This window comes from Drosophila miranda, assembly GCF_003369915.1.
Source record: "Drosophila miranda strain MSH22 chromosome Y unlocalized genomic scaffold, D.miranda_PacBio2.1 Contig_Y2_pilon, whole genome shotgun sequence".
In the NCBI taxonomy this organism is placed as follows: domain Eukaryota; kingdom Metazoa; phylum Arthropoda; class Insecta; order Diptera; family Drosophilidae; genus Drosophila; species Drosophila miranda.
In genome coordinates, this window is record NW_022881614.1 from 23,310,837 (window position 1) to 23,337,882 (window position 27,046).

General features: G+C 43.9%; 1 protein-coding gene and 1 pseudogene across 4 annotated transcripts in view; one reads left to right on the forward strand and one right to left on the reverse strand.

Annotated features, from left to right (window-relative positions):
• LOC117193385 (G protein alpha o subunit-like) overlaps positions 1-27,046 on the forward strand; it is a 138,175-nt gene that overhangs the window by 74,769 nt on the left and 36,360 nt on the right. For 3 of the 4 annotated variants that reach the window (XM_033398134.1, XM_033398133.1, XM_033398131.1), the window contains exons 1-3: positions 2,595-2,727; positions 5,477-5,661; positions 5,769-5,929. In XM_033398134.1, coding sequence (XP_033254025.1) covers positions 2,610-2,727; positions 5,477-5,661; positions 5,769-5,929 — 464 coding nt within the window. In that variant the 5' untranslated portion in view covers positions 2,595-2,609. Of the gene's footprint in view, positions 1-2,594; positions 2,728-5,476; positions 5,662-5,768; positions 5,930-27,046 lie in introns of those variants that run through there. The other variant, XM_033398132.1, reaches the window with a different exon arrangement.
• Positions 6,898-27,046, reverse strand: part of LOC117192838 — a 30,018-nt pseudogene continuing 9,869 nt past the window's right edge.

The window sequence follows — 27,046 nt, forward strand, 5'->3', positions numbered from 1 at the left end:
TGTAATTGGATGGCAGTCTTGCATAGAAAACTTTGAGAGAATGGAAGTTAGCAATTCCAAGAAGTTCTATGACGCTGAGTTCAAAGCAGGGGCATTCCTGGCAGGGGAAATTGAACTGAATCAAGGATAATCGTTGCATCCATATCGCATAATGGTAAGCATCCCATCTAGAGTCGAGCGCGAATTCCATTAGCACTCGAATGGATTTATGGCTGTGTTGCATGTCTTTGTTGCACAGTTAATTCGAAATAATTGCTGACTTCTCTCCCTCACTCGGTTGATGGCCGTGAATGGCTTTCTTTATTGAACCGTTAATTGATTTACACATAATGAAGCGCTCCTGCCTGTCGCAGTCTCGGCCAGTGGGGCCAAAGGCTGCTCGACATCGGGTCGGGCTATCGGGCGAATCAATGGCATTGTTATATGGATATGCTCCTCCTTTTATCATTCGATTCTCGATTCTTGTTTTCCGGCTGCTGGAGCAGGAGCAGGAGCACATCTTTTGAGTGGTCCTGGCCAACCGTTTTGTGCTTATGCGCTTTGCTTTTGGCCCATAAACGTGGCAGAGTTTCTACAAAGCCGCTGACTTAATTGTGTGCGAGGGCCTGGCCGGGTGCTGGGGCCCGGGGCCTGTCTCCATTCAAACTGCAAAGCCACTTAAAGTTGCCTTTAAAACAGAAAAAAGGAGAAATAGCATGTTCGCGTGGGCGCTCTCGCTGCGGTGGTTGTCCTTGTCTTGCTCTTACTCGCTGCTCGCTGGCCTATGTCCTGGAAGAGCGCAAACTCCGTGGGCCAGTTGTCTCTCTCTCTGACTTTTGTACTTTCCCTTCCAGTCTTCCATCTTCCATCATCCATGTGCACAAGCTGCGCATGCACCGGCTCTCTCTCGCGCTCTGCCTCTCTCTCTCCTTCGTGGCGGAGAGCTTTCCTCGGCCATTGAGGAATGTGTGTGTACTCGCACGGAAAGCTTCTGCCCATTGCGTACGCTGCTGACAGCGCTAGGGCGGCTACGTTGCCACTCTCTTCCACCCAGGCGCAGTCCAGTTCCGTTAGTTCGTCCATCCAGCTCCAGCTCCAGAGCGGATACCACGCACCCGCGAAACGAAACGGCAGAAAGCTTTGCCCAATGCAAATAATCGTTCAACTCTATTTCTGTGATGTGTCCGTACTAACCAAAAGGCCTTATTTTTGTGGCAATTGGTGAAAAATTAATTTTAAAAGATATTCGTGTACCCAAAAATACCAGCCACAGTTCAGTTTGGCGCTTAAATTTGTTGAACGATTCGAATGACTAGAACCGTGCGGGTGGCAGCAGAATTTTCGCTTTTATTTTCCTGCCCCGAATGAATCATGAATCATTTCGCTGCGTGCTGGAAAACGAAATGTACAAACAAAGAAAAGTTTCTGCTAGTGCTTTTCACATTTCGGCCGAAACAACCAAACAATTGCCTCGTCTCGCCTCGCTTCTTCTCTCCTCTCCTTTCCTTTCGGCTTTGCGTCAGCATGTGCCCATTTTCCAGGCCCATCCCCTCGCGATCTCTCCCTGTGTTCCGTACCCTGTCCTCTGTGTGTGTGTGTGTGTGTGTGTCCGTGTGTGTGTGGGCTTGTTTATGGCCACTTGTAAGACATCCCGCCCTGGCAAGGGTGGCAGAGCAGAGCAGAGCAGAAGCGTGATGTGAGCGGCAGTTGAAAACAATGCAGCTCTCAATAATACGTACTTCCCGCATGGTCACATAATTGTGCAAATATCAAACGTATACACCGTCGAGTACATCAAGAACACCAACTGCCGATATTCCCGCAAAAAATGGGGGAAAACTCCAACGTCCAATAATTTATTGATTTCTGGTTGTTTACTGCGCCACACGGTCCCTACATATGGACTCGCATGTACTGACATCTGCAGCGCAACATGAGTTTTCGCTAATCAAAAACTCAAATCTTGGGCTTATTCCTTAATTGTACTTTTCCCCTGGGCACAGAAAGCACTTGGAGAAAGCTTTCACACTCGCGCTTCCATCGCACGCTCTCTGACTCTCTCCCACTCTCACTCTCTGAGTGGAACTTTTCTAGGAAAAACAAATTTCCCCAAATGCAAGCGAGTAGGGAGTTCCGTTCCGTTTCGTTCCGTTTTGTTCTTGTGGCAATTTTCCCCCGCTCGGACACACGGGTTTTTACTTTACAATTAGAGTTTATCGTTGGCTGTGACCCGTCCGGGTAGCGGACAGCGGATACTCGTGCCTCCTGCCTCCTGCCTTCTGCCTCCTGCAGCCTCCGTGGATCAACAAATGCGCAAAAATCAAACAAAACTGAACTGTTGGCTTATGTCACTCCCGTGAAACTTCCTTCCACAGTGAAAACCGAATCGAAACAGTGACGAAATACAAGAATAACATTGAAAAAGTGAACAGAAATCCTTGAACAAAAGGCACAAAAGCAAAACAACAAACCGCAAATTGTATCCCTGTGGATACGAGTTTAGTTGTTTTTCGTTGTTGGTTTCCTCGCGACCCCCTACATTGTTTTTCTTCGCTGGCAGCGTAGTCGGCCATTGAGTTGGCCGATACCACACGACCTTCAAAACGTTTTGCGTCGCGGCAATACGCACCATGGGCTGCGCACAGTCTGCCGAGGAGCGAGCCGCAGCCGCCAGGAGTCGCCTCATCGAGCGCAACCTCAAGGAGGACGGCATACAGGCGGCAAAGGACATTAAACTGCTGCTGTTGGGTGAGTGGCTGCTTCGTGACGGGGACCTGCGACGGCCCCCTGGAAAAAGACTCCCAGTCGGACAATGCAATGAATATTTGATTCGGACGCTGGCTATAATTAGTAATGCATACTTAGTGGCTGCCAACGTCATGGCATAGAAATGGATTGAATTGGAAGGTGTTTCCGGAAAAACAAACCACTCTTTATATAGAATAATGCGTAGCAACCCAATCAAATCCACCGAAGAATATAAAATATAAAGTATATAAAGTTCTTTCAAAACTAATCAAAGAATTCAAAAAATTACTTTTCGAATAACATAAATACTCGTACAGAACCTATCAAAATTTTAAAACAAGACAGGCCTATGCTCTTAAAAAGGGTATGGTTTTTGTAGGGAATTAAAGCCACTAAGAAACAGTCTTAGAAAATAACCTTAGCAGCGTAAAAAGTAGTAGAAGACTTGAACTTTGGCTAGATATACCGTCAGTTATAGCTATTGTATGGACAAACATATGATGTGATATATGAAAGGTCATCTTTCGAACTCATCGATTTTGTGGACATCGGCGCTGTGGATGTCGAGTGTCGAGAATAGGTTGTGTGTCTCTATAAGTCAAAGAAGGGACAGCCCCTTTTCCTATTTGCCCCTGCTGATTCATGGTCGTATATATAAATCATATACCGTCGCACTGGTAATTGTATTATGAGTACTCTTTCATTAGATTGCATTTCTCCTCGATGGCCTGCCAATTCCTTTAATGTCGCTTCTAAGACGCAGATGCCTTTCCTTCTGGCTCCCTCCCTCGACCTGGCTCGCCTTGCGGCAAATGTAAATGCCATAAATTTAATAATCGCAATAACATAATTGTACTTGTGCAAACATATATGTACATATGTATGTATGTATCGAACGGTCAGCTTAGTTCAAGGCCATTGTGCAGCGTGGGTATGCGAGATGGGGGTCTGGGTCCCCCGATTCGTGGGTAGGCGGGGGAACAGCACCGCTGGGAGAAATTAGCAATTGAAGTATTTCCACCACATCCAAATTGCTAATCCCGGGGGGAAGCAAATGTTCAAAAGGTTCGGAGCTTTCCCAATAAATTGAGCCGCATTTGGCCAAATTTGGACCGCCAGTGTAGGGAAATTGCATTAATTTGGAAACGACTGCGCTTACTCATGGATCATGAGTAATATTCACATGTAGATATCTTCGCCTGCATATTGGGCTCAGCCCTGGCCACCCCCCTGCATTCTGGGTGTTTACTCGTAAAATTTTTGTGTATTTCATTTAATTTCCTCTTCGGCCCCTGGTGCTAGGAATGGGGGGAGGGGCCGGCGGAAAAGATTTAAATTTCTGACAGTTTTTCGTGTGTTTCTTTCTGTATGGAAAATGTTAATTTTCGGTTTCTGCTACTAAAGCAAAACCCACTGCGGGTCGCGGGTACTGGAAATGTTTATTTAAAAAAGTTTTTCCTGCGCGCATCGGGGAATTCATAATAATAATCAGAGCCAACACGTACGTAAACTCTATCCGTCCCTGTTCGATATATTCTCTCTCTCTCTCTCTCTCTCTGTCTATTCTCTCTACATTGATCTTGTATATTCCTGCAATCCACGAAAGCATTAAATTTAAGCACTTTGCCTTCAATTTCCACACAAACAAAACATTAATATAAGGTGGTACCTGCCCCATCCCCCTACCAGCACCCCTTATCCTGTGTTCCGTTGCTTCCTCCAATCCGATCAACGCCATAAACAACTCAAGTAGATTTCACTTCAAATCTAAACATTTTTAGATGAGAAAACTCCTCTATTAGCACTGGAGCCCTTTTCTCCTTTCTCTGATCTATTCTTTATTTCTGATTGGTCTTCGTATTACTTTTGAGGGCTGGCCATTGAACCCTTAGAAGTGTTTTGTATTGTACTCATGTGGATCTGAAGAATAGAAGAATAAATCTAGAATGTTTATCGCCTTGAGAGTGCGGATAATACGCTCCAGAGAGATATATTTGGATATATTATTTCTGTATTCCGCTTTTATCGGGTACTCAATCATTTATCTCAATTCCGTTCATTTGGCCAAACTATTGCTTATCTTTTCTTATCTGAGACAGCTTTTTATCTCTCTGGGATAGTTCTGTTCTTCCATATTGAAAACATTCAAAACACAGATTTTCTGAGTGCAAAACCCACTCAGAAGTCCCTCAATTAACAAATTGCATTCAATTAGATGGAAATTTCTGCTGGTAAACAGCTGGAAAATCCTTCAGTCATCGTGGGTCATCGAGCAGAAACAGAAACAGACACAGAAACCGAACAAGAAGAGAGGCTGAGAGTGAGACTGACCAGGGGCGGCAACAATTAATCCTTTGTTTGCCTTTTATGTAAATTTGTATTGTAGGATGCCGTGGCCCTCTCCAGTTCTTTCGTTGCTTTTCTCATTTCTGTTTTGCCCGGCGGCAGCTCGAGATGATACATTGATGATGAGGAATGATAATGATAATAATGATTCCCATCATGCCACAAGAGTGTGTGTGTGTGTCTGTGTGTGTTCAAAGGCCATTAAGCCCTACTTGAGGAATACAAAGCACAGACATTTAGTGCTCGACAACTACTAGAGAACTGCCCCCTACATGAACATTAGCGACCCCTTTAAGAGCTGTGTCAGTGCACGCTCCTGATAGCCAGATAGCTAGATAGTTATTTATATCTGTGTGTATCTGTACACTAACCATATTCTCTCTTTCTCATCCCTCCATTCTAGGCGCCGGCGAGTCGGGAAAGAGCACAATAGTCAAACAGATGAAAATCATTCACGAGAGCGGCTTCACTGCGGAGGACTTTAAACAATATCGACCGGTTGTCTACAGCAACACAATACAATCATTAGTTGCCATACTGCGAGCGATGCCAAACCTAAGTATTCAGTACAGCAATAATGAGCGGGAGGTAAGACCACACACCATCCGCAATACACCCACTGAATCCTCCATTTCCCCCCGTTGGGAGACTCACACTTCTTATCGTCCTGTTCTGCTTTCTCCTTTCACTCACAGAGCGATGCTAAAATGGTGTTCGACGTGTGCCAACGCATGCACGACACCGAACCCTTCTCAGAGGAGCTGCTGGCCGCCATGAGGCGTCTCTGGCAGGATACCGGTGTCCAGGAGTGCTTCTCGCGCAGCAACGAATACCAACTGAATGATTCCGCTAAATAGTGAGTACCGTGCACGATTATCTGCTTATCTCTGGATGCTTTCAGTCGATACTGGGGCTACATCAGCCCACGACCGAAACACGTGCGACCTAATTTCGGGTCGATCCTTCCTAATGATGATGCTGTTATATGACCCATAATTACGTGATTTTTGCACAGTTTCCAATCTTCATGTAATGGGATACTCTTTTATTCCCTTGGCCCTTTGCCCAAGGCCAAAAATTTTATAGTTCTGCCTGGCTTTGTCCTAAATGCTGTGGGCCGCATATAAAACATATACTGCCCATTCTGGGTAGGAGGAAGAATTCTCAAGGCACATTCTGGACCTATGGATGAAGCACCAGACCTCCGCCAAAGCAAATTGTGCAATCCGTCAATCCGTTGTTATCATCTAAAATCGGATCGAGCTGCAATCAGGCTCAAAAAATCATGCACGTTCTCTACTGCAGCATTCGCTGAAGATACTGTGGCTGCAATCGCTTGACTTGGCCATGGCAAATTCTTTCATAATTTCGCAATTTCTAGCGTGACCTTGGCCGTATGTTAACTTTGTGATCTTTCTGTGGCAGCACATAATTAATCAGAGTCTTGAATAAGTTGATGGGGAAAGACTGATGCGCTTAAATAGACAAGGCGCTCGAGGCGCAAACAAGCAACAATAACTTTCACAGTCTACGCCCTTCAGGCCCAAGTCCCTCGGTGATTAATGACCACCGACCATCGAAAATACATGGTGCTGTTTTAATATTATAATTATACTTACACGATTTATGCGGCTATGTCGGTGTGCTCAAGTGCTGGGAGTGCTTGTTCTATGTACATTTGCTTAATTAAACAAAACGTCGGAGCAGCGGCTGCAGCGCTTCGACTATAAATATCACTCATCCGCCGTGTGACACACACACCCTCTCGCTCGTTCGCTCCTCCGCTCTTTCTTTTCTCAGGGACATCCGTGCCGTGTCCGACGCTTAGTCCTCCCGCAGAGTTAGCTTGAAATTTAGCGGCGACTGCGGTATGTACGTGGAATTGACGCGATACACAAACTCCCTGGAACTGTACGAGACCTTGTATTTGCGGAAGATCTGTGGCGAAAGTGAAACGGTACCCATGAGAGTGGCATTAAAGTGGGGGTCGCCATTTTCCCAGTACTGGGAATGCGACTGGGACAGTACCTTCGCCAGCAGCGTGTGCAATTCAATTTCAACGAAGCGACGGCCCACGCACATGCGGCGACCAAAGCCGAAGGGCAGGCTGACAAACGGATGAATCTTGTGGCATCCGGATTAGCAGTCGGAGCGACTGCGACCATGGCGACAGACAGTGAGGACTTACGCCCTTGGGCACGTGATAGCCGTTGATGACAGCGTCCGACTGCAGGCTGCGACCATTCGCAATCACCACGGGACGCATGCTACGGAAAGTGGGTGAACAGGGGCGATTAGCGACCAGAAACACAATCAGCAATCAGTGCAGCCTTACTGTTAAGACCTTAAAAGAAAAGTCTAGACATTTGTGAGTTGAGTTGTAAATTCAAACTTAATTTTATTCTTAAAATCAGAGCTTTATATGTGATTTGACAACGAGGTAGGAGGTACAATTTGGTAGTCTATAATTATCGTTAGACCTACGCAGAGGATACACTTTACTGAGGGTGTCTTTTTGAGTACATGCTTACATTAGTTTTATTTTAGGACCGCATTTGTTAAGTGTTTTCTCCACTTGTGTTTTGTTGTCGTATTAATGGGTTACAGATCTCTGTTTACACCAGGGCAGTCATAACTTGTCTACTTTATGTTATTTCTTTAGAGATCGGTGTTGTTACATGAGTTTATGTGTACAATAATCTATTTATATTTAAACATTCTGCAAGGGGCCGAAAGTGGCATTGTATTGACGATATGTTCATGTTTGAACATTCTGCAAAGGGCCGAAAGTGGCATTGTTTGTATTTGCATTCTTGTGAACTTTTTTGTGTACATTTTCTTTATAGCTATAATTACAAGTACAGATAATCAATTACAGTCAATTACAGTGGGTAGGGAAGTGCTATCGTTTGCAGTCTTCGTGCTACTTTAATTCTTCTTATGGCAGATAATCAAGGCCTCATGTCCAGATACATGATGGAACTTAAGTCCTTTTAAGTCCTTTAACAATTTTATTTCGTTTCTTAACTTATCCATTTCTTCTGTATGGTTAATTAATGGTACTGCTAATGGATTCCAAACAATTTTTGGTATTTTGCTTATATTACTTATATAAATGGATGAAATTGGCTCGTAGCTTTCTGTTTGAATACTGTGATGAGGTACTAGTATTTTATCATCGGTTCGCACAGTACAACCATGTATTATTGTTAAAATTCCTTGTTGCGGAAGATCTATTAGTTCTTGATTTGAATTACTACACTGAATTCTAGCATTAATGTTTACTGGAACTTTGAAGATCCAACTACCCTGTCTTTCTAATTCGACCCAAAATGACCTTGTCTCTGCTATCTTCCTATAAACGCAATTTGAATTACCCTTTGGTTTGAAAGGAGCTATCTCACAAGCATTATCATTGGCATTGCTCCAAGGCCAATTACCTTCGCATACTCTTCTATTCGTTTGCCATTTTTGGCATTTGTTCAAGGTAGCTTCAGTCATCGAATGATAGGAATCAATTTCGAAATTATATACTAAATACCTGGAGCTCAAATCTACCTTGACTTATTCTTGTTCATGCTCAACTGGCATTGGAATAACTGTAAATGGCCATAACTGTAAATTTCCTTCAATTCTGTTCCTGTTCTTTTTCCTGGAAGCACCAATGTTTCTAATAAGTTATCTTTTATTTTTGCTATTTCTCTTTAATTGTATAGGTTTTAAAATGTTTGGATTTAGTCTACCATGATTAATATCTATCAGTAGATTAATAACTGCTGATTGAATTTTATCGCACTCTTCAATCAAGGAGCTTAGTTGCTTTGTTACTGTGGAGATAATGTTTTTTATCCCCAATCGGCCGAATTAAATAAAACTCGGCGCAGAAATAAAATTACGATATGTTCTTTAATGCGTGACATCCAAATTGCAAGTGTGGCTTGCCTGCCCTTTACATTGCCGCTCCGATCGCTAAGCGCAGCTTCGCTCGGCCGACGTCGGTAGGCAGACGCAAAGCGGAGATAGCGAAGAGCGAGCTGGCAGAGATCGTTTAGCAGGGCAAGCAAGCGCAGAGCTTTAACAAACAAATGAGTGACATAGACATAAGTAACAAACAAAATAAGCGGCTGAGGGCCAAGAATTAGGTGCTATTTGGCAAGCAGCTAATCGGCTGGGTTCTGCTCCGAACATTCACCCCCCGTTGGAAGGCAAAGGCTTTCAACAGATCCATCCTGAAGGGGCAGAACCGCTATTTTTCCAACGGCCCTCTTGAAAAGGCCTTTTTGTGACATAGACATAAGAAACAAACAAAATAAGCGGCTGAGGGCCAAGAATTAGGTGCTATTTGGCAAGCAGCTAATCGGCTGGGTTCTGCTCCGAACATTCACCCCCCGTTGGAAGGCAAAGGCTTTCAACAGATCCATCCTGAAGGGGCAGAACCGCTATTTTTCCAACGGCCCTCTTGAAAAGGCCTTTTTGAGTGCGGATGACGGCTACTCTGATGGTTCCATCTTTTCCTGGGATGACGCTCTCAATGCGGCCAAGCGGCCACCTTAATGGTGGCAGCTTTTCCTCCTTGATCATGACGAGCGCTCCTAGTTTGATGTTTGGAGACGATGACCGCCACTTGCTCCGCTCCTGAAGAATCGAAAGATACGCCGTGCTCCATTTTCTCCAAAACGCCTGCTTCATTTGACACAGCCGCTGCCATCGACTAAGTAGGTTGACCCGGAGATGCGCCACATCTGGCTCGTCGAATGCAGCTTTCGGGGCTCCATTGAGAAAGTGGTTTGGCGTGAGCACATCTAGATCATCGGGACTTTCTGTAATTGCATAAAGCGGACGGGAATTTAACAAAGCAGAGATTTCACAAGCCAAGGTCTGAATTTCATCAAGAGTAAAAATGTAGGTCCCGACGATGCGATGAAAATGATATTCAGCTGCTTTAACAGCCGCCTCCCACAAACCCCCAAAATGAGGTGAGCGAGGGGGGATGAATTTCCAGTCGATTCCACTAGAAACGCAGAGATGTGACACAGCCGACGTATGAGGATCGCTGAGGAACATTTGCCGAAGCTCCAAAAGCTCATTTTTTGCTCCTACAAAATTTGTAGCGTTGTCTGACCAGATGATTCGAGGTTTGGGACGTAGACTTATAAAACGCCTTAATGCTGCCAGAAAGGATTCTGTAGATAGATCCCGAACGACTTCCAAATGAGTTGCTTTGGTGCTAAAGCATACGAAGACAGCGATGTAACATTTGATAGGAGGCCTGCTTCTGACTTCCGACTTGTGATAAAAGGGTCCGCAAAAATCAACGCCCGTTGTGTGGAATGCTGGATTAGTCCTTACGCGATCCGCAGGCAGGTTTCCCATGATATGTTCCCTCAGCACTGGCTTCAAACGAAAGCATCTAACACATTTGCGAATGATTCCCGCAACATATTTGCGTCCACCAATAGGCCAGAATTTTTGCCGAAGCAGTCCGAGCAATCCTTGAGCTCCTGCGTGGAGAAACCTTTCGTGAAAGAAGATAATAATAGAGACAGTGACAGGATATCCCTTAGGAAGCAGGATCGGGTGCTTCGCGTCGTAGTCCAATTCGGCATTTTGGAGGCGGCCTCCAACACGCAGCAATCCAAAGCTATCCAGAAATGGATTCAGTGAGGCCATCGTGCTTTTTGGGGGTAGGGCCTGTTTGCTGGCGAGGGCCCTTATCTCTTCCGAAAATTGTTGCTGCTGTATTGCCCTTATGAGCAAATGCGTACCATTTTTGATGTCGATTACGGTAAGTTGACCTTTCGACCGCGCTATGCCTTTGTCCTTGAGAATGTAGAATCGATATATGTAAGCAAAGACGCGCTGCATGGATCCGAATGAGTTTTGAAATTTGCAATCGTACGATACATCCCTTTCGTTTGAAACAACCAATGCTGCATGACGACGTTCTGGTACATCGGTCGGCAATTGCAAGCCTGCAGGCCACTCTGAGCTCTCAAGACGCAAGAATGGTGGTCCAGAGATCCAAAGGCTGCTATCCATTAGTTCAGCGGGCGTGGCTCCACGTGATATGATGTCGGCAGGATTCAACTTTGTGGGCACGTGATGCCAAGTCATTCCAGCGGTCAGCTCCTGAATCCGCTGAACTCGATTAGAAACAAATATATTAAAATTCAATGGTGATTCTCGAATCCAGGCAAGGGCTATGGACGAATCCGACCAGCAATGTATTTGGCATGGAGCTGATAATCCCTTAACTGTGGTGGACACTAGTTCGGCTAATACGAGGGCAGCGGACAGCTCAAACTTGGGGATAGTCATACTTTTCAAGGGCGCGACTCTGGATTTAGAGCATAAGAGATGACTTTGCACAATGCCAAGAGCTTCCGAACGCATGTATACACAGGCGCCATATGATGCTTGGCTCGCATCACAAAACGCGTGCATTTCTAATCTGGCTTGCTGCCGAAGCACGTAACGTGGAAACTTAAAGTTTTTAACCATCGACAACTGCAAAGTCAGCTCAATCCAAGTCGCATGTAGCTCCTGGGGCAGGCTTTCGTCCCAATTCAACTTTAGGCTTTCGTTCCATGGCGACTGCATAAATATTTTAGCTTTTGTGATGATGGGAGAGATGAGCCCTAGAGGATCGTAGAACCTAGCTAGTGTAGACAGGACCGAACGCTTCGAGGTTGGGCCTGCAGCGGTTCCGACGTGAGCGAAGCTAAACAGAAGATTGTCCGTGGTGGGATCCCAAACTAGACCAAGCGCCTTGGTTACTTCAGTCCCGTCATGAAAGGTAAGGAACTTTTCTTCGCGATCCGCCTCCGATACGCCTTCCAAAGCAGCGGGTTCATTGGAACACCATTTACGTATGGGGAAACATCCTTTCGAAAGTAGCTCCTTTACCTGCTGACGAATCTTGATGACAGAATCAATGCTGTCCCCTCCAGATATGAGATCATCGACATAGAAATCTCTTCGAACAACATCAGCGCCAAGCGGAAAACGCAACTCTTCATCATTTGCCAATTGATGCATAGCACGAATTGCTAAGAAAGCGGCAGGTTTGGTTCCGTAAGTAACAGTCTCCAACTTGAACACCTGAATCTCCTCCTTCGGGTCATTGCGCCATAGGATGCACTGCACGTGCGTATCGGGATGGGAAACGCGTACACAGCGGTACATTTTGCAGATATCGCCACACAAGGCGACTTTAAAAAAGCGGAAACTAAGCAGAGTTATCAGAATTTTAGGTTGGATGGTGGGTCCAGCCATAAGCGCATCATTCAGTGATACTCCAGACGCTGTTTTGGCAGATCCATCGAACACTACGCGTAATTTGGTGGTTGTACTATCCTGCTTGTGGACGCAATGGTGAGGCAAGAAGTACTGCGGGAGGTCTGACTGCCGCGAAGCTGGCGACATGTGTCCTAAATCACGATACTCCTGAAGAAACTCCATATATTTTGCCTTAAGCTGTGCATTTTTTGCTAGCTTCCTCTCCAAATTGAGAAATCTACGTAGCGCCTGCTGATACGATTCTCCTAATTCCTCTAGACTGAATTTGGTTGGCAAACGCACGGAGTAAGCTCCGGACTCTAGGCGAATGCAGTTTGTGACGAAATGCTGTTCGCAATGAACATCTTCCTCCGAAATTGATGAGGGCGAATAGTCTCCATCGACTTCCCAAAACCGCCTTACAATATCGCACAAATTAGTCTCGCAAGCGGAGATGACAGGGGGATCTTCAACGGCTGCTAGCGCCGCACGGGCTTTCTCAGAGTTTTTAATACTTCCTGACACTATCCAGCCAAGTTTCGTCTTCTGCAATGTTGGCAATTGGTCTGACAGTCGAATCTGTCCAACGCACATTAATTCGAAAAACAAACCAGCACCTATCAACAGATCGACACGCTGGGGCTTGGCGAAATTAGGATCAGCCAGTTTTAGATTATTTGGCATTGGCCAATCCTTTGCGTCTAGGCCGAAGTTAGGCTGCATTCCTGTGATTGAGGCAGTGATAATTGCAGAGAGGAAACCGCGATAGCTTTCGTCTTGAGATTGCAGGACGATGTCCACAGCCTTGCTGGATGGTAGAATTGACTCTCCAATACCGGCGATTTTAACGTGAGACGGGTGAGGATCTAACTGCAGCTGATTGGCGAGTCTCGATGTTATAAAGTTAACCTGAGAAGCGGAATCTAAAATGGCACGACATGGAATAAGCGATCCAAAACGGCCCCTGACATATACGATTGCAGTAGCTAGCAGCACGTTTTGGCTAGGCAGAGATTTTTGACTCGAGGGGGGAGGGCTAATATATTTGCTTGCTACTAGGGCACTTGCAGGATCATGCTGGGTCGATTCCGTGCTCGGCGATGGCAACTCAGCGTCAGCGCCCGACTGCATGTGGAGCAGTGTGTGATGCTTGGCTTGGCAATTTCTACATGCCCCTGACTTGCAGCGTTGCAATGAATGGCCTTTGTTGAGGCAGTTTAGACATAAATGGCGCTTCTTCACCTCCTTGTATCGAGAAAAAACAGGGAGATCTATAAATGCCTGGCATCGGGATATGTAGTGATCGGAGGATTTGCAATACTTGCATGTTGAGCTATTATGATCGTTAATGGAGGTGATTAGGGTGCTAGGTTTACTTTCTCCCACCTGCTGGCTAGGAATTGTTACCATAGCCGATCCCAAATTTTCCAGCATCCGACATCTTGCTTCCAAGAATGAGGCCATGCTTGACCACCGAGGCAATCCTGACGTCGGCAAGTTCTCTTCCCATTTCTCCTTGGTCTTGTGGTCCAATTTCGTGCCTATGATGAAGATCAGCAAGCCATCGGAAATCTCCTGCGGGGTCGCCAAGGTCTGAAGTGCACGCAAGTGCGAATTGATTTTATCGCTGAGCGCGCGCAAGCCGATAGCCGAGCCCTTCTCCACCCCTTGCAGCCCGAAAATAGCCTTGACGTGTGCCTGAAAATGTAACAGTTTATTATCGAATCGCAACATTAGTAAATTCAACGCCTTGTCGTAATTCTCCTCAGAAAGTTCCAAGGAACGAATCGTACCAGCGCAGCACCATCTAGACATCCACGAAGATATTGGAATTTTTCGATGATTGGTATACGATGGTCTTTGTGCACCATTGTCGAAAACATCGCGTGGAATTCTGGCCAATCCATGTAGCTCCCACTGAATCGCGGAAGCTGCAACTCGGGCATTCGAGAACGGCCTATACTATTATAGGCGAACAACGACGAATTCCGCTCGAGAGTATGCCGAGCCGTTGAATTGGCAACATTTACCGTGCGAGCAGCCATCAACTCCCGCGACAGCCTGGACCTAACCTTCACATAAACATTCGAAAAGTCCAGTCGGGCATCATGGGCTAACTGCAGGAAATCCAGCCTTTCAAGGCTCGTTTGAGCGGCATCGAAATCCGCATTCATTCGCTCGATTTGCTCTAAGCGAGCTTGAAGTTCTGCCTCATCTAGCTCGGCAAGCTCTTCCTTGGTGAGAAAGCGATCCATGGCCTTTAGTTGGCGCGCGATGGACTCGGCCTTGTGCTTGTAGAAATCTACATCACTCGGCATTGCTGCGTTCGCGACATTGGTAGGCTCAGGTGCTGCCATGTTGAGGTTTTAAAAGAGTCACTCAGCACGACCGAAAAAGACACCCTGTATACGTATAAACGTGGGAACCGAAAGCAAAGGGATTACAGCTAATGCCTTTAGCTGTGCGGCTGTGCGAGCTGTCCGATTCCGCTTTGTACTCCGCTTGTGTGTATTAGTGAGTTCGCTGCACTGCCTACCGCACTGCACTGACCGAATTGTCGCGACAGAGAAATTAATAGCCAGCAATGCGTGTATGTAGGTGTATGTAAGTGTGTTTTAGCACCGAATTGTGCTTAACCGCCGAAAATTTGCTAGGGCTAACGAATGTCGATCGCGGATGATTATTAATTGACACTGCAACTCAGAGATCACGTCGGGGTCACCAAATTTTATGTGGAGATAATGTTTTTTATCCCCAATCGGCCGACTAATTATTTCGAATTAAATAAAACTCGGCGCAGAAATAAAATTACGATATTTTCTTTAATGCGTGACATCCAAATTGCAAGTGTGGCTTGCCTGCCCTTTACATTGCCGCTCCGATCGCTAAGCGCAGCTTCGCTCGGCCGACGTCGGTAGGCAGACGCAAAGCGGAGATAGCGAAGAGCGAGCTGGCAGAGAGCGTTTAGCAGGGCAAGCAAACGCAGAGCTTTAACAAACAAATGAGTGACATAGACATAAGTAACAAACAAAATAAGCGGCTGAGGGCCAAGAATTAGGTGCTATTTGGCAAGCAGCTAATCGGCTGGGTTCTGCTCCGAACAGTTACCATAAAGAAATTTATGGATTCTTTGTACACATAGAAACTTTCCTTTAATGCTTCCGTTATGTTTTCTACTCTAGTGCTCATACTTCTAAAGTTCAAATTTATTTCCTCGGTAGTTCTTATGAGAATTTTTACCGTTGACTCTACCACCGATGTTTGTTTTTTAATTAAATCATCTAGGTTATGTTGGTTTTCTAATAAATTTTTCATATTTCCTTCCAACGTTTCCCTATCTTCGGCGTCCATTATCCCAAAAAATATATGATAAAGTGAGCCCATAAACTCAAATGGCGCTCGCTTCTTTCTTTAATTATCCTGAGTTATGAAAAGTTTCTTATTTTCCTCCAGGTCTGCAATTTGTCTTTCCGTATTGTCTAAGACATTATTGCATTGATCTTCAAAAGTATAAAGTTTACCACACACAACTCTCATTTTCCCAATCAATTCTTTCCCCTTTTTTATCCCCGATACTCAAAATGAGTATTGGGGGATATTAGATTTGTGGTAAAAGTGGATGTGTGTAACGTCAAGAAGGAATCATTTCCGACCCCATAAAGTATATATATTCTTGATCAGCATCAATAGCCGAGTCGATTGAGCCCTGTCTGTCTGTCCGTCTGTCCGTCCGTCCGTCTGTCCGTCTGTCCGTCCCCTTCAGCGCCTAGTGCTCAAAGACTATAAGAGCTAGAGCAACGATGTTTTGGATCCAGACTTCTGTGATATGTCACTGCTACAAAAATATTTCAAAACTTCGCCCCGCCCACTTCCGCCCCCACAAAGGACGAAAATCTGTGGCATCCACAATTTTAAAGATATGAGAAAACCAAAAACGTTGAATAGTAGAGAATGACCATATCTTTAAGACTGCGGAATCTGAATTGGATCGTATTATTATTATAGCCAGCATCAAGAAAACAATTTCATTTTTTCTCGCCCTGTCTCTCTCTAACACACACGTAGCATAGGCGGCTTTGCTTAGAGTAAAACATTAGCGCCTAGATCTCAGAGACTACAAAAGTTAGAGCAACCAAATTTGGTATCCACACTCCTAATATATCGGACCGAGACGAGTTTGTTTCAAAATTTCGCCCCACCCCCTTCCGCCCCCGCAAAGGACGAAAATCTGGGGATATTCAAAAATCTCAGAGACTATTAAGGCTAGAGTAACCAAATTTGGTATCCGCACTCCTGTTAGATCTTACTATAAAACGTGTATCTCAAAATTTCGCCCCACCCCCTTCCGCCCACACAAAGGACGAAAATCTGTTGCATCCACAATATTGCACATTCGAGAAAACTAAAAACGCAGAATCATAGATAATAACCATATCTATCAGATTGCTGAATCTGGATCAGATCAGATCATTTTTATAGCCAATAGGAACAAATCAATTTGCAGTGGCTGCGCAGCGCCCGACGTGACGCTCAGACTGATTTTCTGTCTCTCTCGCACGCACTCTTTGTCGTGTCGTTTAATATTAGCGGCGTCTGCCGGAGGAGAGCCATACTGACTTAGTATTGGGTATAACCGTAGAGTTGCGGTGTCCGCAGCAACTCACAACGTTCCCCCTCGTTAACATTTGGAAATACGGGTCCATGTTATAATAAACAATTAAATCCCAGGATGAGGCGACTATTTCAACATCCCCCATCGGGTCCAAATATATCGAAGGGGAACTGTTCATTTTTTCAATTGACCACTTCGCCGTTCCTCTAGCAGCAATGTTTGCATTTGAAACTTGGCAACATAACACAAGCATTAACAATGCTTCCATCAGTCCTAGCTTGGACATTCGAGGTCTACTACGCGACACCATAAAGTATATATATTCTTGATCAGCATCAATAGCCGAGTCGATTGGGCCCTGTCTGTCTGTCTGTCTGTCCGTCTGTCCGTCCGTCCGTCTGTCCGTCCCCTTCAGCGCCTAGTGCTCAAAGACTATAAGAGCTAGAGCAACGATGTTTTGGATCCAGACTTCTGTGATATGTCACTGCTACAAAAATATTTCAAAACTTCGCCCCGCCCACTTCCGCCCCCACAAAGAACGAAAATCTGTGGCATCCACAATTTTAAAGATATGAGAAAACCAAAAACGTAGAATTGTAGAGAATGACCATATCTTTAAGACTGCGGAATCTGAATTGGATCGTATCATTATTATAGCCAGCATCAAGAAAACAATTTCATTTTTTCTCGCCCTGTCTCTCTCTAACACACACGTAGCATAGGCGGCTTTGCTTAGAGTAAAACATTAGCGCCTAGATCTCAGAGACTATAAAAGCTAGAGCAACCAAATTTGGTATCCACACTCCTAATATATCGGACCGAGACGAGTTTGTTTCAAAATTTCGCCACACCCCCTTCTGCCCCCGCAACGGACGAAAATCTGGGGATATTCAAAAATCTCAGAGACTATTAAGGCTAGAGTAACCAAATTTGGTATCCGCACTCCTGTTAGATCTTACTATAAAACGTGTATCTCAAAATTTCGCCCCACCCCCTTCCGCCCACACAAAGGACGAAAATCTGTTGCATCCACAATATTGCACATTCGAGAAAACAAAAACGCAGAATCATAGATAATGACCATATCTATCAGATTGCTGAATCTGGATCAGATCAGATCATTTTTATAGCCAATAGGAACAAATCAATTTGCAGTGGCTACGCAGCGCCCGACGTCACGCTCAGACTGATTTTCTGTCTCTCTCGCACGCACTCTTTGTCGTGTCGTTTAATATTAGCGGCGTCTGCCGGAGGAGAGCCATACTGACTTAGTATCGGGTATAACCGTAGAGTTGCGGTGTCCGCAGCAACTCACAACGTTCCCCCTCGTTTCCTCTGAAATTGTCTCAATCGGGCCAAATATTGGCCTTCCAATTATAAAATGACCTGGTGTTAATACATCCAGATCGTTAATATCATTTGTAGCTGTATACAAAGGGCGTGAATTTAGTACCGCTTCAATTTGACATAATAGAGTTTTCATTTCCTCATAGGTTAAATTATTGTCCCCAATTACCCTTTTTAAGTGATATTTCACTGATTTTACCCCAGCTTCCCAAATACCTCCGAAGTGAGGTCCTGCCGGGGGTATAAAATGCCACTCGATCTGTTCCCCTTCTAATATTGGAACCACTTTTATGTAGTCTTTTAGGGGTTCTTGGTATTCCTCGTCTAATTTGCGCGAAGCTCCCACAAAGTTGGTTCCATTATCGGAAAAATTTTTTGCACATTTTCCTCTTCTTGAAAAAAATCTTCTAAGTGCAGCTAGAAATGCATCTGAAGTAAGATCGCTGACTACTTCCAAATGAATAGCTTTTGTCGCCATGCATACGAATACGGCAAAATATCCCTTATAGGATTTCTGCCCCCGGTTTTTAGAGCATCGGATATGGTAAGGCCCGGCAAAGTCTACACCTGTATTTGTAAACGGGTGCGACATTGTAGCTCTGTGTTTCGGCAGATTTCCCATAATTTGTCCTGCAGTATTCTGTCGATACCTAGCACAGGTGACACACTCTTTAAGTTTTTTCTTTAAGCAATTTCTTAGCCCGAATATTTAAAACTTTCGCTGGATATAGTTTCGCATCAGATTAATTCCACCGTGTAATGTTTCTTTATGCGCATTCTTGATAATTAAAGTCGTTAAGTGACACTTATCTAAAATCAAGGGACTTTTAACCTCAAATTCCGCGTTGAAGTTTTGCAATCTACCTCCAACTCGTAACAATCCGTCTTTATCTAAGAACGGATTTAAGCTTAATAGTTTATTTTTTGTTTCTATTTCCTTTTTATTAATTAGGCTAGCTATTTCGGAACCGAATTGGATAGCTTGTTGTTGTTTTACTATTAATACTTTGGCGCTCTTAATCTCCTTCACTGTCAAAAATGAAGGAAATTCTTTCCTTTTGGTTTTGATTTGAATAAACCTTAATACATATGCAATGACTCTTTCTAGTTTATGCATACACGAATATTTTTGTAATAATTTACAAAAAATGTTATTTTTATACCCGATACTCAAAATGAGTATTGGGGTATATTAGATTTGTGGTAAAAGTGGATGTGTGTAACGTCCAGAAGGAATCGTTTCCGACCCCATAAAGTATATATATTCTTGATCAGCATCAATAGCCGAGTCGATTGAGCCATGTCTGTCTGTCCGTCTGTCCGTCCCCTTCAGCGCCTAGTGCTCAAAGACTATAAGAGCTAGAGCAACGATGTTTTGGATCCAGACTTCAGTGATATGTCACTGCTACAAAAATATTTCAAAACTTCGCCCCGCCCACTTCCGCCCCCACAAAGGACGAAAATCTGTGGCATCCACAATTTTAAAGATATGAGAAAACCAAAAATTGTAGAATTGTAGAGAATGACCATATCTTTAAGACTGCGGAATCTGAATTAGATCGTATTATTATTATAGCCAGCATCAAGAAAACAATTTAATTTTTTCTCGCCCTGTCTCTCTCTAACACACACGTAGCATAGGCGGCTTTGCTAGAGTAAAACATTAGCGCCTAGATCTCAGAGACTACAAAAGCTAGAGCAACCAAATTTGGTATCCACACTCCTAATATATCGGACCGAGACGAGTTTGTTTCAAAATTTCGGCACACCCCCTTCCGCCCCCGCAAAGGACGAAAATCTGGGGATATTCAAAAATCTCAGAGACTATTAAGGCTAGAGTAACCAAATTTGGTATCCGCACTCCTGTTAGATCTTACTATAAAACGTGTATCTCAAAATTTCGCCCCACCCCCTTCCGCCCACACAAAGGACGAAAATCTGTTGCATCCACAATATTGCACATTCGAGAAAACTAAAAACGCAGAATCATAGATAATGACCATATCTATCAGATTGCTGAATCTGGATCAGATCAGATCATTTTTATAGCCAATAGGAACAAATCAATTTGCAGTGGCTACGCAGCTCGTTCCCCCTCGTTTCCTCTGAAATTGTCTCAATCGGGCCAAATATTGGCCTTCCAATTATAAAATGACCTGGTGTTAATACATCCAGATCGTTAATATCATTTGTAGCTGTATACAAAGGGCGTGAATTTAGTACCGCTTCAATTTGACATAATAGAGTTTTCATTTCCTCATAGGTTAAATTATTGTCCCCAATTACCCTTTTTAAGTGATATTTCACTGATTTTACCCCAGCTTCCCAAATACCTCCGAAGTGAGGTCCTGCCGGGGGTATAAAATGCCACTCGATCTGTTCCCCTTCTAATATTGGAACCACTTTTATGTAGTCTTTTAGGGGTTCTTGGTATTCCTCGTCTAATTTGCGCGAAGCTCCCACAAAGTTGGTTCCATTATCGGAAAATTTTTTTGCACATTTTCCTCTTCTTGAAAAAAATCTTCTAAGTGCAGCTAGAAATGCATCTGAAGTAAGATCGCTGACTACTTCCAAATGAATAGCTTTTGTCGCCATGCATACGAATACGGCAAAATATCCCTTATAGGATTTCTGCCCCCGGTTTTTAGAGCATCGGATATGGTAAGGCCCGGCAAAGTCTACACCTGTATTTGTAAACGGGTGCGACATTGTAGCTCTGTGTTTCGGCAGATTTCCCATAATTTGTCCTGCAGTATTCTGTCGATACCTAGCACAGGTGACACACTCTTTAAGTTTTTTCTTTAAGCAATTTCTTAGCCCGAATATCCAAAACTTTCGCTGGATATAGTTTCGCATCAGATTAATTCCACCGTGTAATGTTTCTTTATGCGCATTCTTGATAATTAAAGTCGTTAAGTGACACTTATCTAAAATCAAGGGATTTTTAACCTCAAATTCCGCGTTGAAGTTTTGCAATCTACCTCCAACTCGTAACAATCCGTCTTTATCTAAGAACGGATTTAAGCTTAATAGTTTATTTTTTGTTTCTATTTCCTTTTTATTAATTAGGGTAGCTATTTCGGAACCGAATTGGATAGCTTGTTGTTGTTTTACTATTAATACTTTGGCGCTCTTAATCTCCTTCACTGTCAAAAATGAAGGAAATTCTTTCCTTTTGGTTTTGATTTGAATAAACCTTAATACATATGCAATGACTCTTTCTAGTTTATGCATACACGAATATTTTTGTAATAATTTACAAAAAATGTTATTTTTATACCCGATACTCAAAATGAGTATTGGGGTATATTAGATTTGTGGTAAAAGTGGATGTGTGTAACGTCCAGAAGGAATCGTTTCCGACCCCATAAAGTATATATATTCTTGATCAGCATCAATAGCCGAGTCGATTGAGCCATGTCTGTCTGTCCGTCTGTCCGTCCCCTTCAGCGCCTAGTGCTCAAAGACTATAAGAGCTAGAGCAACGATGTTTTGGATCCAGACTTCAGTGATATGTCACTGCTACAAAAATATTTCAAAACTTCGCCCCGCCCACTTCCGCCCCCACAAAGGACGAAAATCTGTGGCATCCACAATTTTAAAGATATGAGAAAACCAAAAACGTAGAATTGTAGAGAATGACCATATCTTTAAGACTGCGGAATCTGAATTGGATCGTATTATTATTATAGCCAGCATCAAGAAAACAATTTCATTTTTTCTCGCCCTGTCTCTCTCTAACACACACGTAGCATAGGCGGCTTTGCTTAGAGTAAAACATTAGCGCCTAGATCTCAGAGACTACAAAAGCTAGAGCAACCAAATTTGGTATCCACACTCCTAATATATCGGACCGAGACGAGTTTGTTTCAAAATTTCGGCACACCCCCTTCCGCCCCCGCAAAGGACGAAAATCTGGGGATATTCAAAAATCTCAGAGACTATTAAGGCTAGAGTAACCAAATTTGGTATCCGCACTCCTGTTAGATCTTACTATAAAACGTGTATCTCAAAGTTTCGCCCCACCCCCTTCCGCCCACACAAAGGACGAAAATCTGTTGCATCCACAATATTGCACATTCGAGAAAACTAAAAACGCAGAATCATAGATAATGACCATATCTATCAGATTGCTGAATCTGGATCAGATCAGATCATTTTTATAGCCAATAGGAACAAATCAATTTGCAGTGGCTACGCAGCGACCGACGTCACGCTCAGACTGATTTTCTGTCTCTCTCGCACGCACTCTTTGTCGTGTCGTTTAATATTAGCGGCGTCTGCCGGAGGAGAGCCATACTGACTTAGTATCGGGTATAACCGTAGAGTTGCGGTGTCCGCAGCAACTCACAACGTTCCCCCTCGTTTTTCTTCAATTTCCTCTTTTGGCCAATGTTCCTTAGATTTCGCCAACCATTGAGGCCCTTTCCACCAAATCTTAAAATCTTTTAGTTTATCTGCACTAATGCCCCTTGATGCTACATCTGCTGGATTGTCTTTAGTTCTAACGTGTCCCCATTTAATTTCCTTAATCTTTCTTACTTAGTCAGTTCGACGCCTGATAAACTTGTCTTTATTGTCTCCATTCTTTATCCAGGCTAGAGTAATAGTAGAATCACTCCAGGCATAACACTCTACATTACTTCCCACCGCTACTTTCACCCGTTGAATTAATTTTGCCAGAAGATGTGCTGCACAAAGTTCTAATTATACCCGATACTCAAAATGAGTATTGGGGTATATTAGATTTGTGGTGAAAATGGATGTGTGTAACGTCCAGAAGGAATCGTTTCCGACCCCATAAAGTATATATTTTCTTGATCAGCTTTAATAGCCGAGTCGATTGAGCCATGTCTGTCTGCCCGTCCGTCCGTCCGTCCGTCCGTCCGTCCGTCCGTCCGTCCGTCCGTCTGTCCGTCCCCTTCATCGCCTAATGCTCAAAGTCTATAAGAGCTAGAGCAACGATTTTTTGGATCCAGACTTCTGTGATATGTCACTGCTACAAAACTATTTCAAAACTTCGCCCCGCCCACTTCCGCCCCCACAAAGGACGAAAATCTGTGGCATCCACATTTTTAAAGATATGAGAAAACCAAAAACGCAGAATCGTAGAGAATGACCATATCTTTTAGAGTGTAAAATCTCAACCAGATCGTATAATTATTATAGCCAGAATCAAGAAAACAATTTCATTCTTTCTCGCTCTGTCTCTCTCTAACACACACGTAGCATAGGCGGTTTTGCTTAGAGTAAAACATTAGCGCCTAGATCTCAGAGACTATAAAAGCTAGCGCAACCAAATTTGGTATCCAGACTCCTAATATATCGTACCGAGACGAGTTTGTTTCAATATTTCGCCACACTCCCTTCCGCCCCCGCAAAGGACGAAAATCTGGGGATATTCACAAATCTTAAAGACTATTAACGCTAGAGTAACCAAATTTAATATCCGCACTCCTGTTAGATCTCACTATAAAACGTATATCTCAAAATTTCGCCCCACCCCCTTCCGCCTACACAAAGGACGAAAATTTGTTGCATGCACAATATTGCAGATTCGAGAAAACTAAAAACGCAGAATCATAGATAACGACCATATCTATCAGATTGCTGAATCTGGATCAGATCAGATAATTTTTATAGCCAAAGGAAACAAATCAATTTGCAGTGGCTACGCAGGGCGTGACAGACTGATTTTCTGTCTCTCTCGCACACACTCTTTGTCGTGTCGTTTAATATTAGCGGCGTCTGCCGGAGGGGAGCCATACTGACTTAGTATCGGGTATAACTGTAGAGTTGCGGTGTCCGCAGCAACTCACAACGTTCCCCCTCGTTTTGGAATAGTTTTCCGATTCTTCTTTGGATTAACTTTGCTTTTGCTGGCTATTATAATTGTAGAACTATCTACCTTGGCATACACAACGGCAGCATAAGCCTTTTCGGATGCATCGGCAAACCCATGAATTTGCATCGTCTTATTGTGCTGAGAATTTAGCCATCTCGGTATCCGAATGCTCTCTAACTCTGTCAAACTATTTTTAAACGAATTCCATTCTGGAGTATCCTGTTCTAATAATTCTTCATCCCAATTTTTGTCTGCTGGCGAAAGTTTTTGAATAAACAATTTTCCGACAAGTGTCACTGGAGACAACCAGCCTAAGGGGTCATATATCTTGGCTAAGGTAGATAATACTATTCTTTTGTTATTTTTATACCCGATACTCAAAATGAGTATTGGGGTATATTAGATTTGTGGTAAAAGTGGATGTGTGTAACGTCCAGAAGGAATCGTTTCCGACCCCATAAAGTATATATATTCTTGATCAGCATCAATAGCCGAGTCGATTGAGCCCTGTCTGTCTGTCCGTCTGTCCGTCCGTCCGTCCGTCCGTCCGTCCGTCCGTCCGTCCGTCCGTCCCCTTCAGCGCCTAGTGCTCAAAGACTATAAGAGCTAGAGCAACGATGTTTTGTATCCAGACTTCTGTGATATGTCACTGCTACAAAAATATTTCAAAACTTCGCCCCGCCCACTTCCGCCCCCACAAAGGACGAAAATCTGTGGCATCCACATTTTTAAAGATACGATAAAGCCAAAAACGCAGAATCGTAGAGGATGACTATATGTTTTAGAGTGTAAAATCTCAACCAGATCGTATAATTATTATAGCCAGAATCAAGAAAACAATTTCATTCTTTCTCGCTCTGTCTCTCTCTAACACACAGGTTTCAGGGTCGGCTTTGCCAATTGCAAAATATGAGTTCAAGGATCTCAGAACCTATAAGAGCCAGAGCAACCAAATTTGGTATCCACACTCCTGTGATATCGGACCTTGACCGTTTCGTGTCCAAATTTCGCCACGCCCCCTTCCGCCCCCGCAAAGGACTAAAATCTGGGGCATCCACAAATCTCAGAGACTATTAAGGCTAGAGTAACCAAATTTGGTATCCGCACTTCTGTTAGATCTCACTATAAAACGTATATCTCAGAATTTCGCCCCACCCCCTTCCGCCCACACAAAGGACGGAAATCAGTTGCATCCACAATATTGCACATTCGAGAAAACTAAAAACGCAGAATCATAGATAATGACTATATCTATCAGATTGCTGAATCTGGATCAGATCGGATCATTTTTGTAGCCAAAAGCCAGAAATCAATTTGCAGTGGCCACGCAGCGCCCGACGTCACGCTCAGACTGATTTTCTGTCTCTCTCGCACGCACTCTTTGTCGTGTCGTTTAATATTAGCGGCGTCTGCCGGAGGAGAGCCATACTGACTTAGTATCGGGTATAACCGTAGAGTTGCGGTGTCCGCAGCAACTCACAACGTTCCCCCTCGTTTTTCTTCAATTTCCTCTTTTGGCCAATGTTCCTTAGATTTCGCCAACCATTGAGGCCCTTTCCACCAAATCTTAAAATCTTTTAGTTTATCTGCACTAATGCCCCTTGATGCTACATCTGCTGGATTGTCTGTAGTTCTAACGTGTCCCCATTTAATTTCCTTAATCTTTCTTACTTAGTCAGTTCGACGCCTGATAAACTTGTCTTTATTGTCTCCATTCTTTATCCAGGCTAGAGTAATAGTAGAATCACTCCAGGCATAACACTTTACATTACTTCCAACCGCTACTTTCACCAGTTGAATTAATTTTGCCAGAAGATGTGCTGCACAAAGTTCTAATTATACCCGATACTCAAAATGAGTATTGGGGTATATTAGATTTGTGGTGAAAATGGATGTGTGTAACGTCCAGAAGGAATCGTTTCCGACCCCATAAAGTATATATATTTTTGATCAGCATCAATAGCCGAGTCGATTGAGCCCTGTCTGTCTGTCCGTCCGTCCGTCCGTCCGTCCGTCCGTCCGTCCGTCCCCTTCAGCGCCTAGTGCTCAAAGACTATAAGAGCTAGAGCAACGATGTTTTGTATCCAGACTTCTGTGATATGTCACTGCTACAAAAATATTTCAAAACTTCGCCCCGCCCACTTCCGCCCCCACAAAGGACGAAAATCTGTGGCATCCACATTTTTAAAGATACGATAAAGCCAAAAACGCAGAATCGTAGAAGATGACTATATGTTTTAGAGTGTAAAATCTCAACCAGATCGTATAATTATTATAGCCAGAATCAAGAAAACAATTTCATTCTTTCTCGCTCTGTCTCTCTCTAACACACAGGTTTCAGGGTCGGCTTTGCCAATTGCAAAATATGAGTTCAAGGATCTCAGAACCTATAAGAGCCAGAGCAACCAAATTTGGTATCCACACTCCTGTGATATCGGACCTTGACCGTTTCGTGTCCAAATTTCGCCACGCCCCCTTCCGCCCCGCAAAGGACTAAAATCTGGGGCATCCACAAATCTCAGAGACTATTAAGGCTAGAGTAACCAAATTTGGTATCCGCACTTCTGTTAGATCTCACTGTAAAACGTATATCTCAGAATTTCGCCCCACCCCCTTCCGCCCCCACAAAGGACGAAAATCTGTTGCATCCACAATATTGCACATTCGAGAAAACTAAAAACGCAGAATCATAGATAATGACTATATCTATCAGATTGATGAATCTGGATCAGATCGGATCATTTTTGTAGCCAAAAGCAAGAAATCAATTTGCAGTGGCCACGCAGCGCCCGACGTCACGCTCAGACTGATTTTCTGTCTCTCTCGCACGCACTCTTTGTCGTGTGGTTCAATATTAGCGGCGTCTGCCGCAGGAGAGCCATACTGACTTA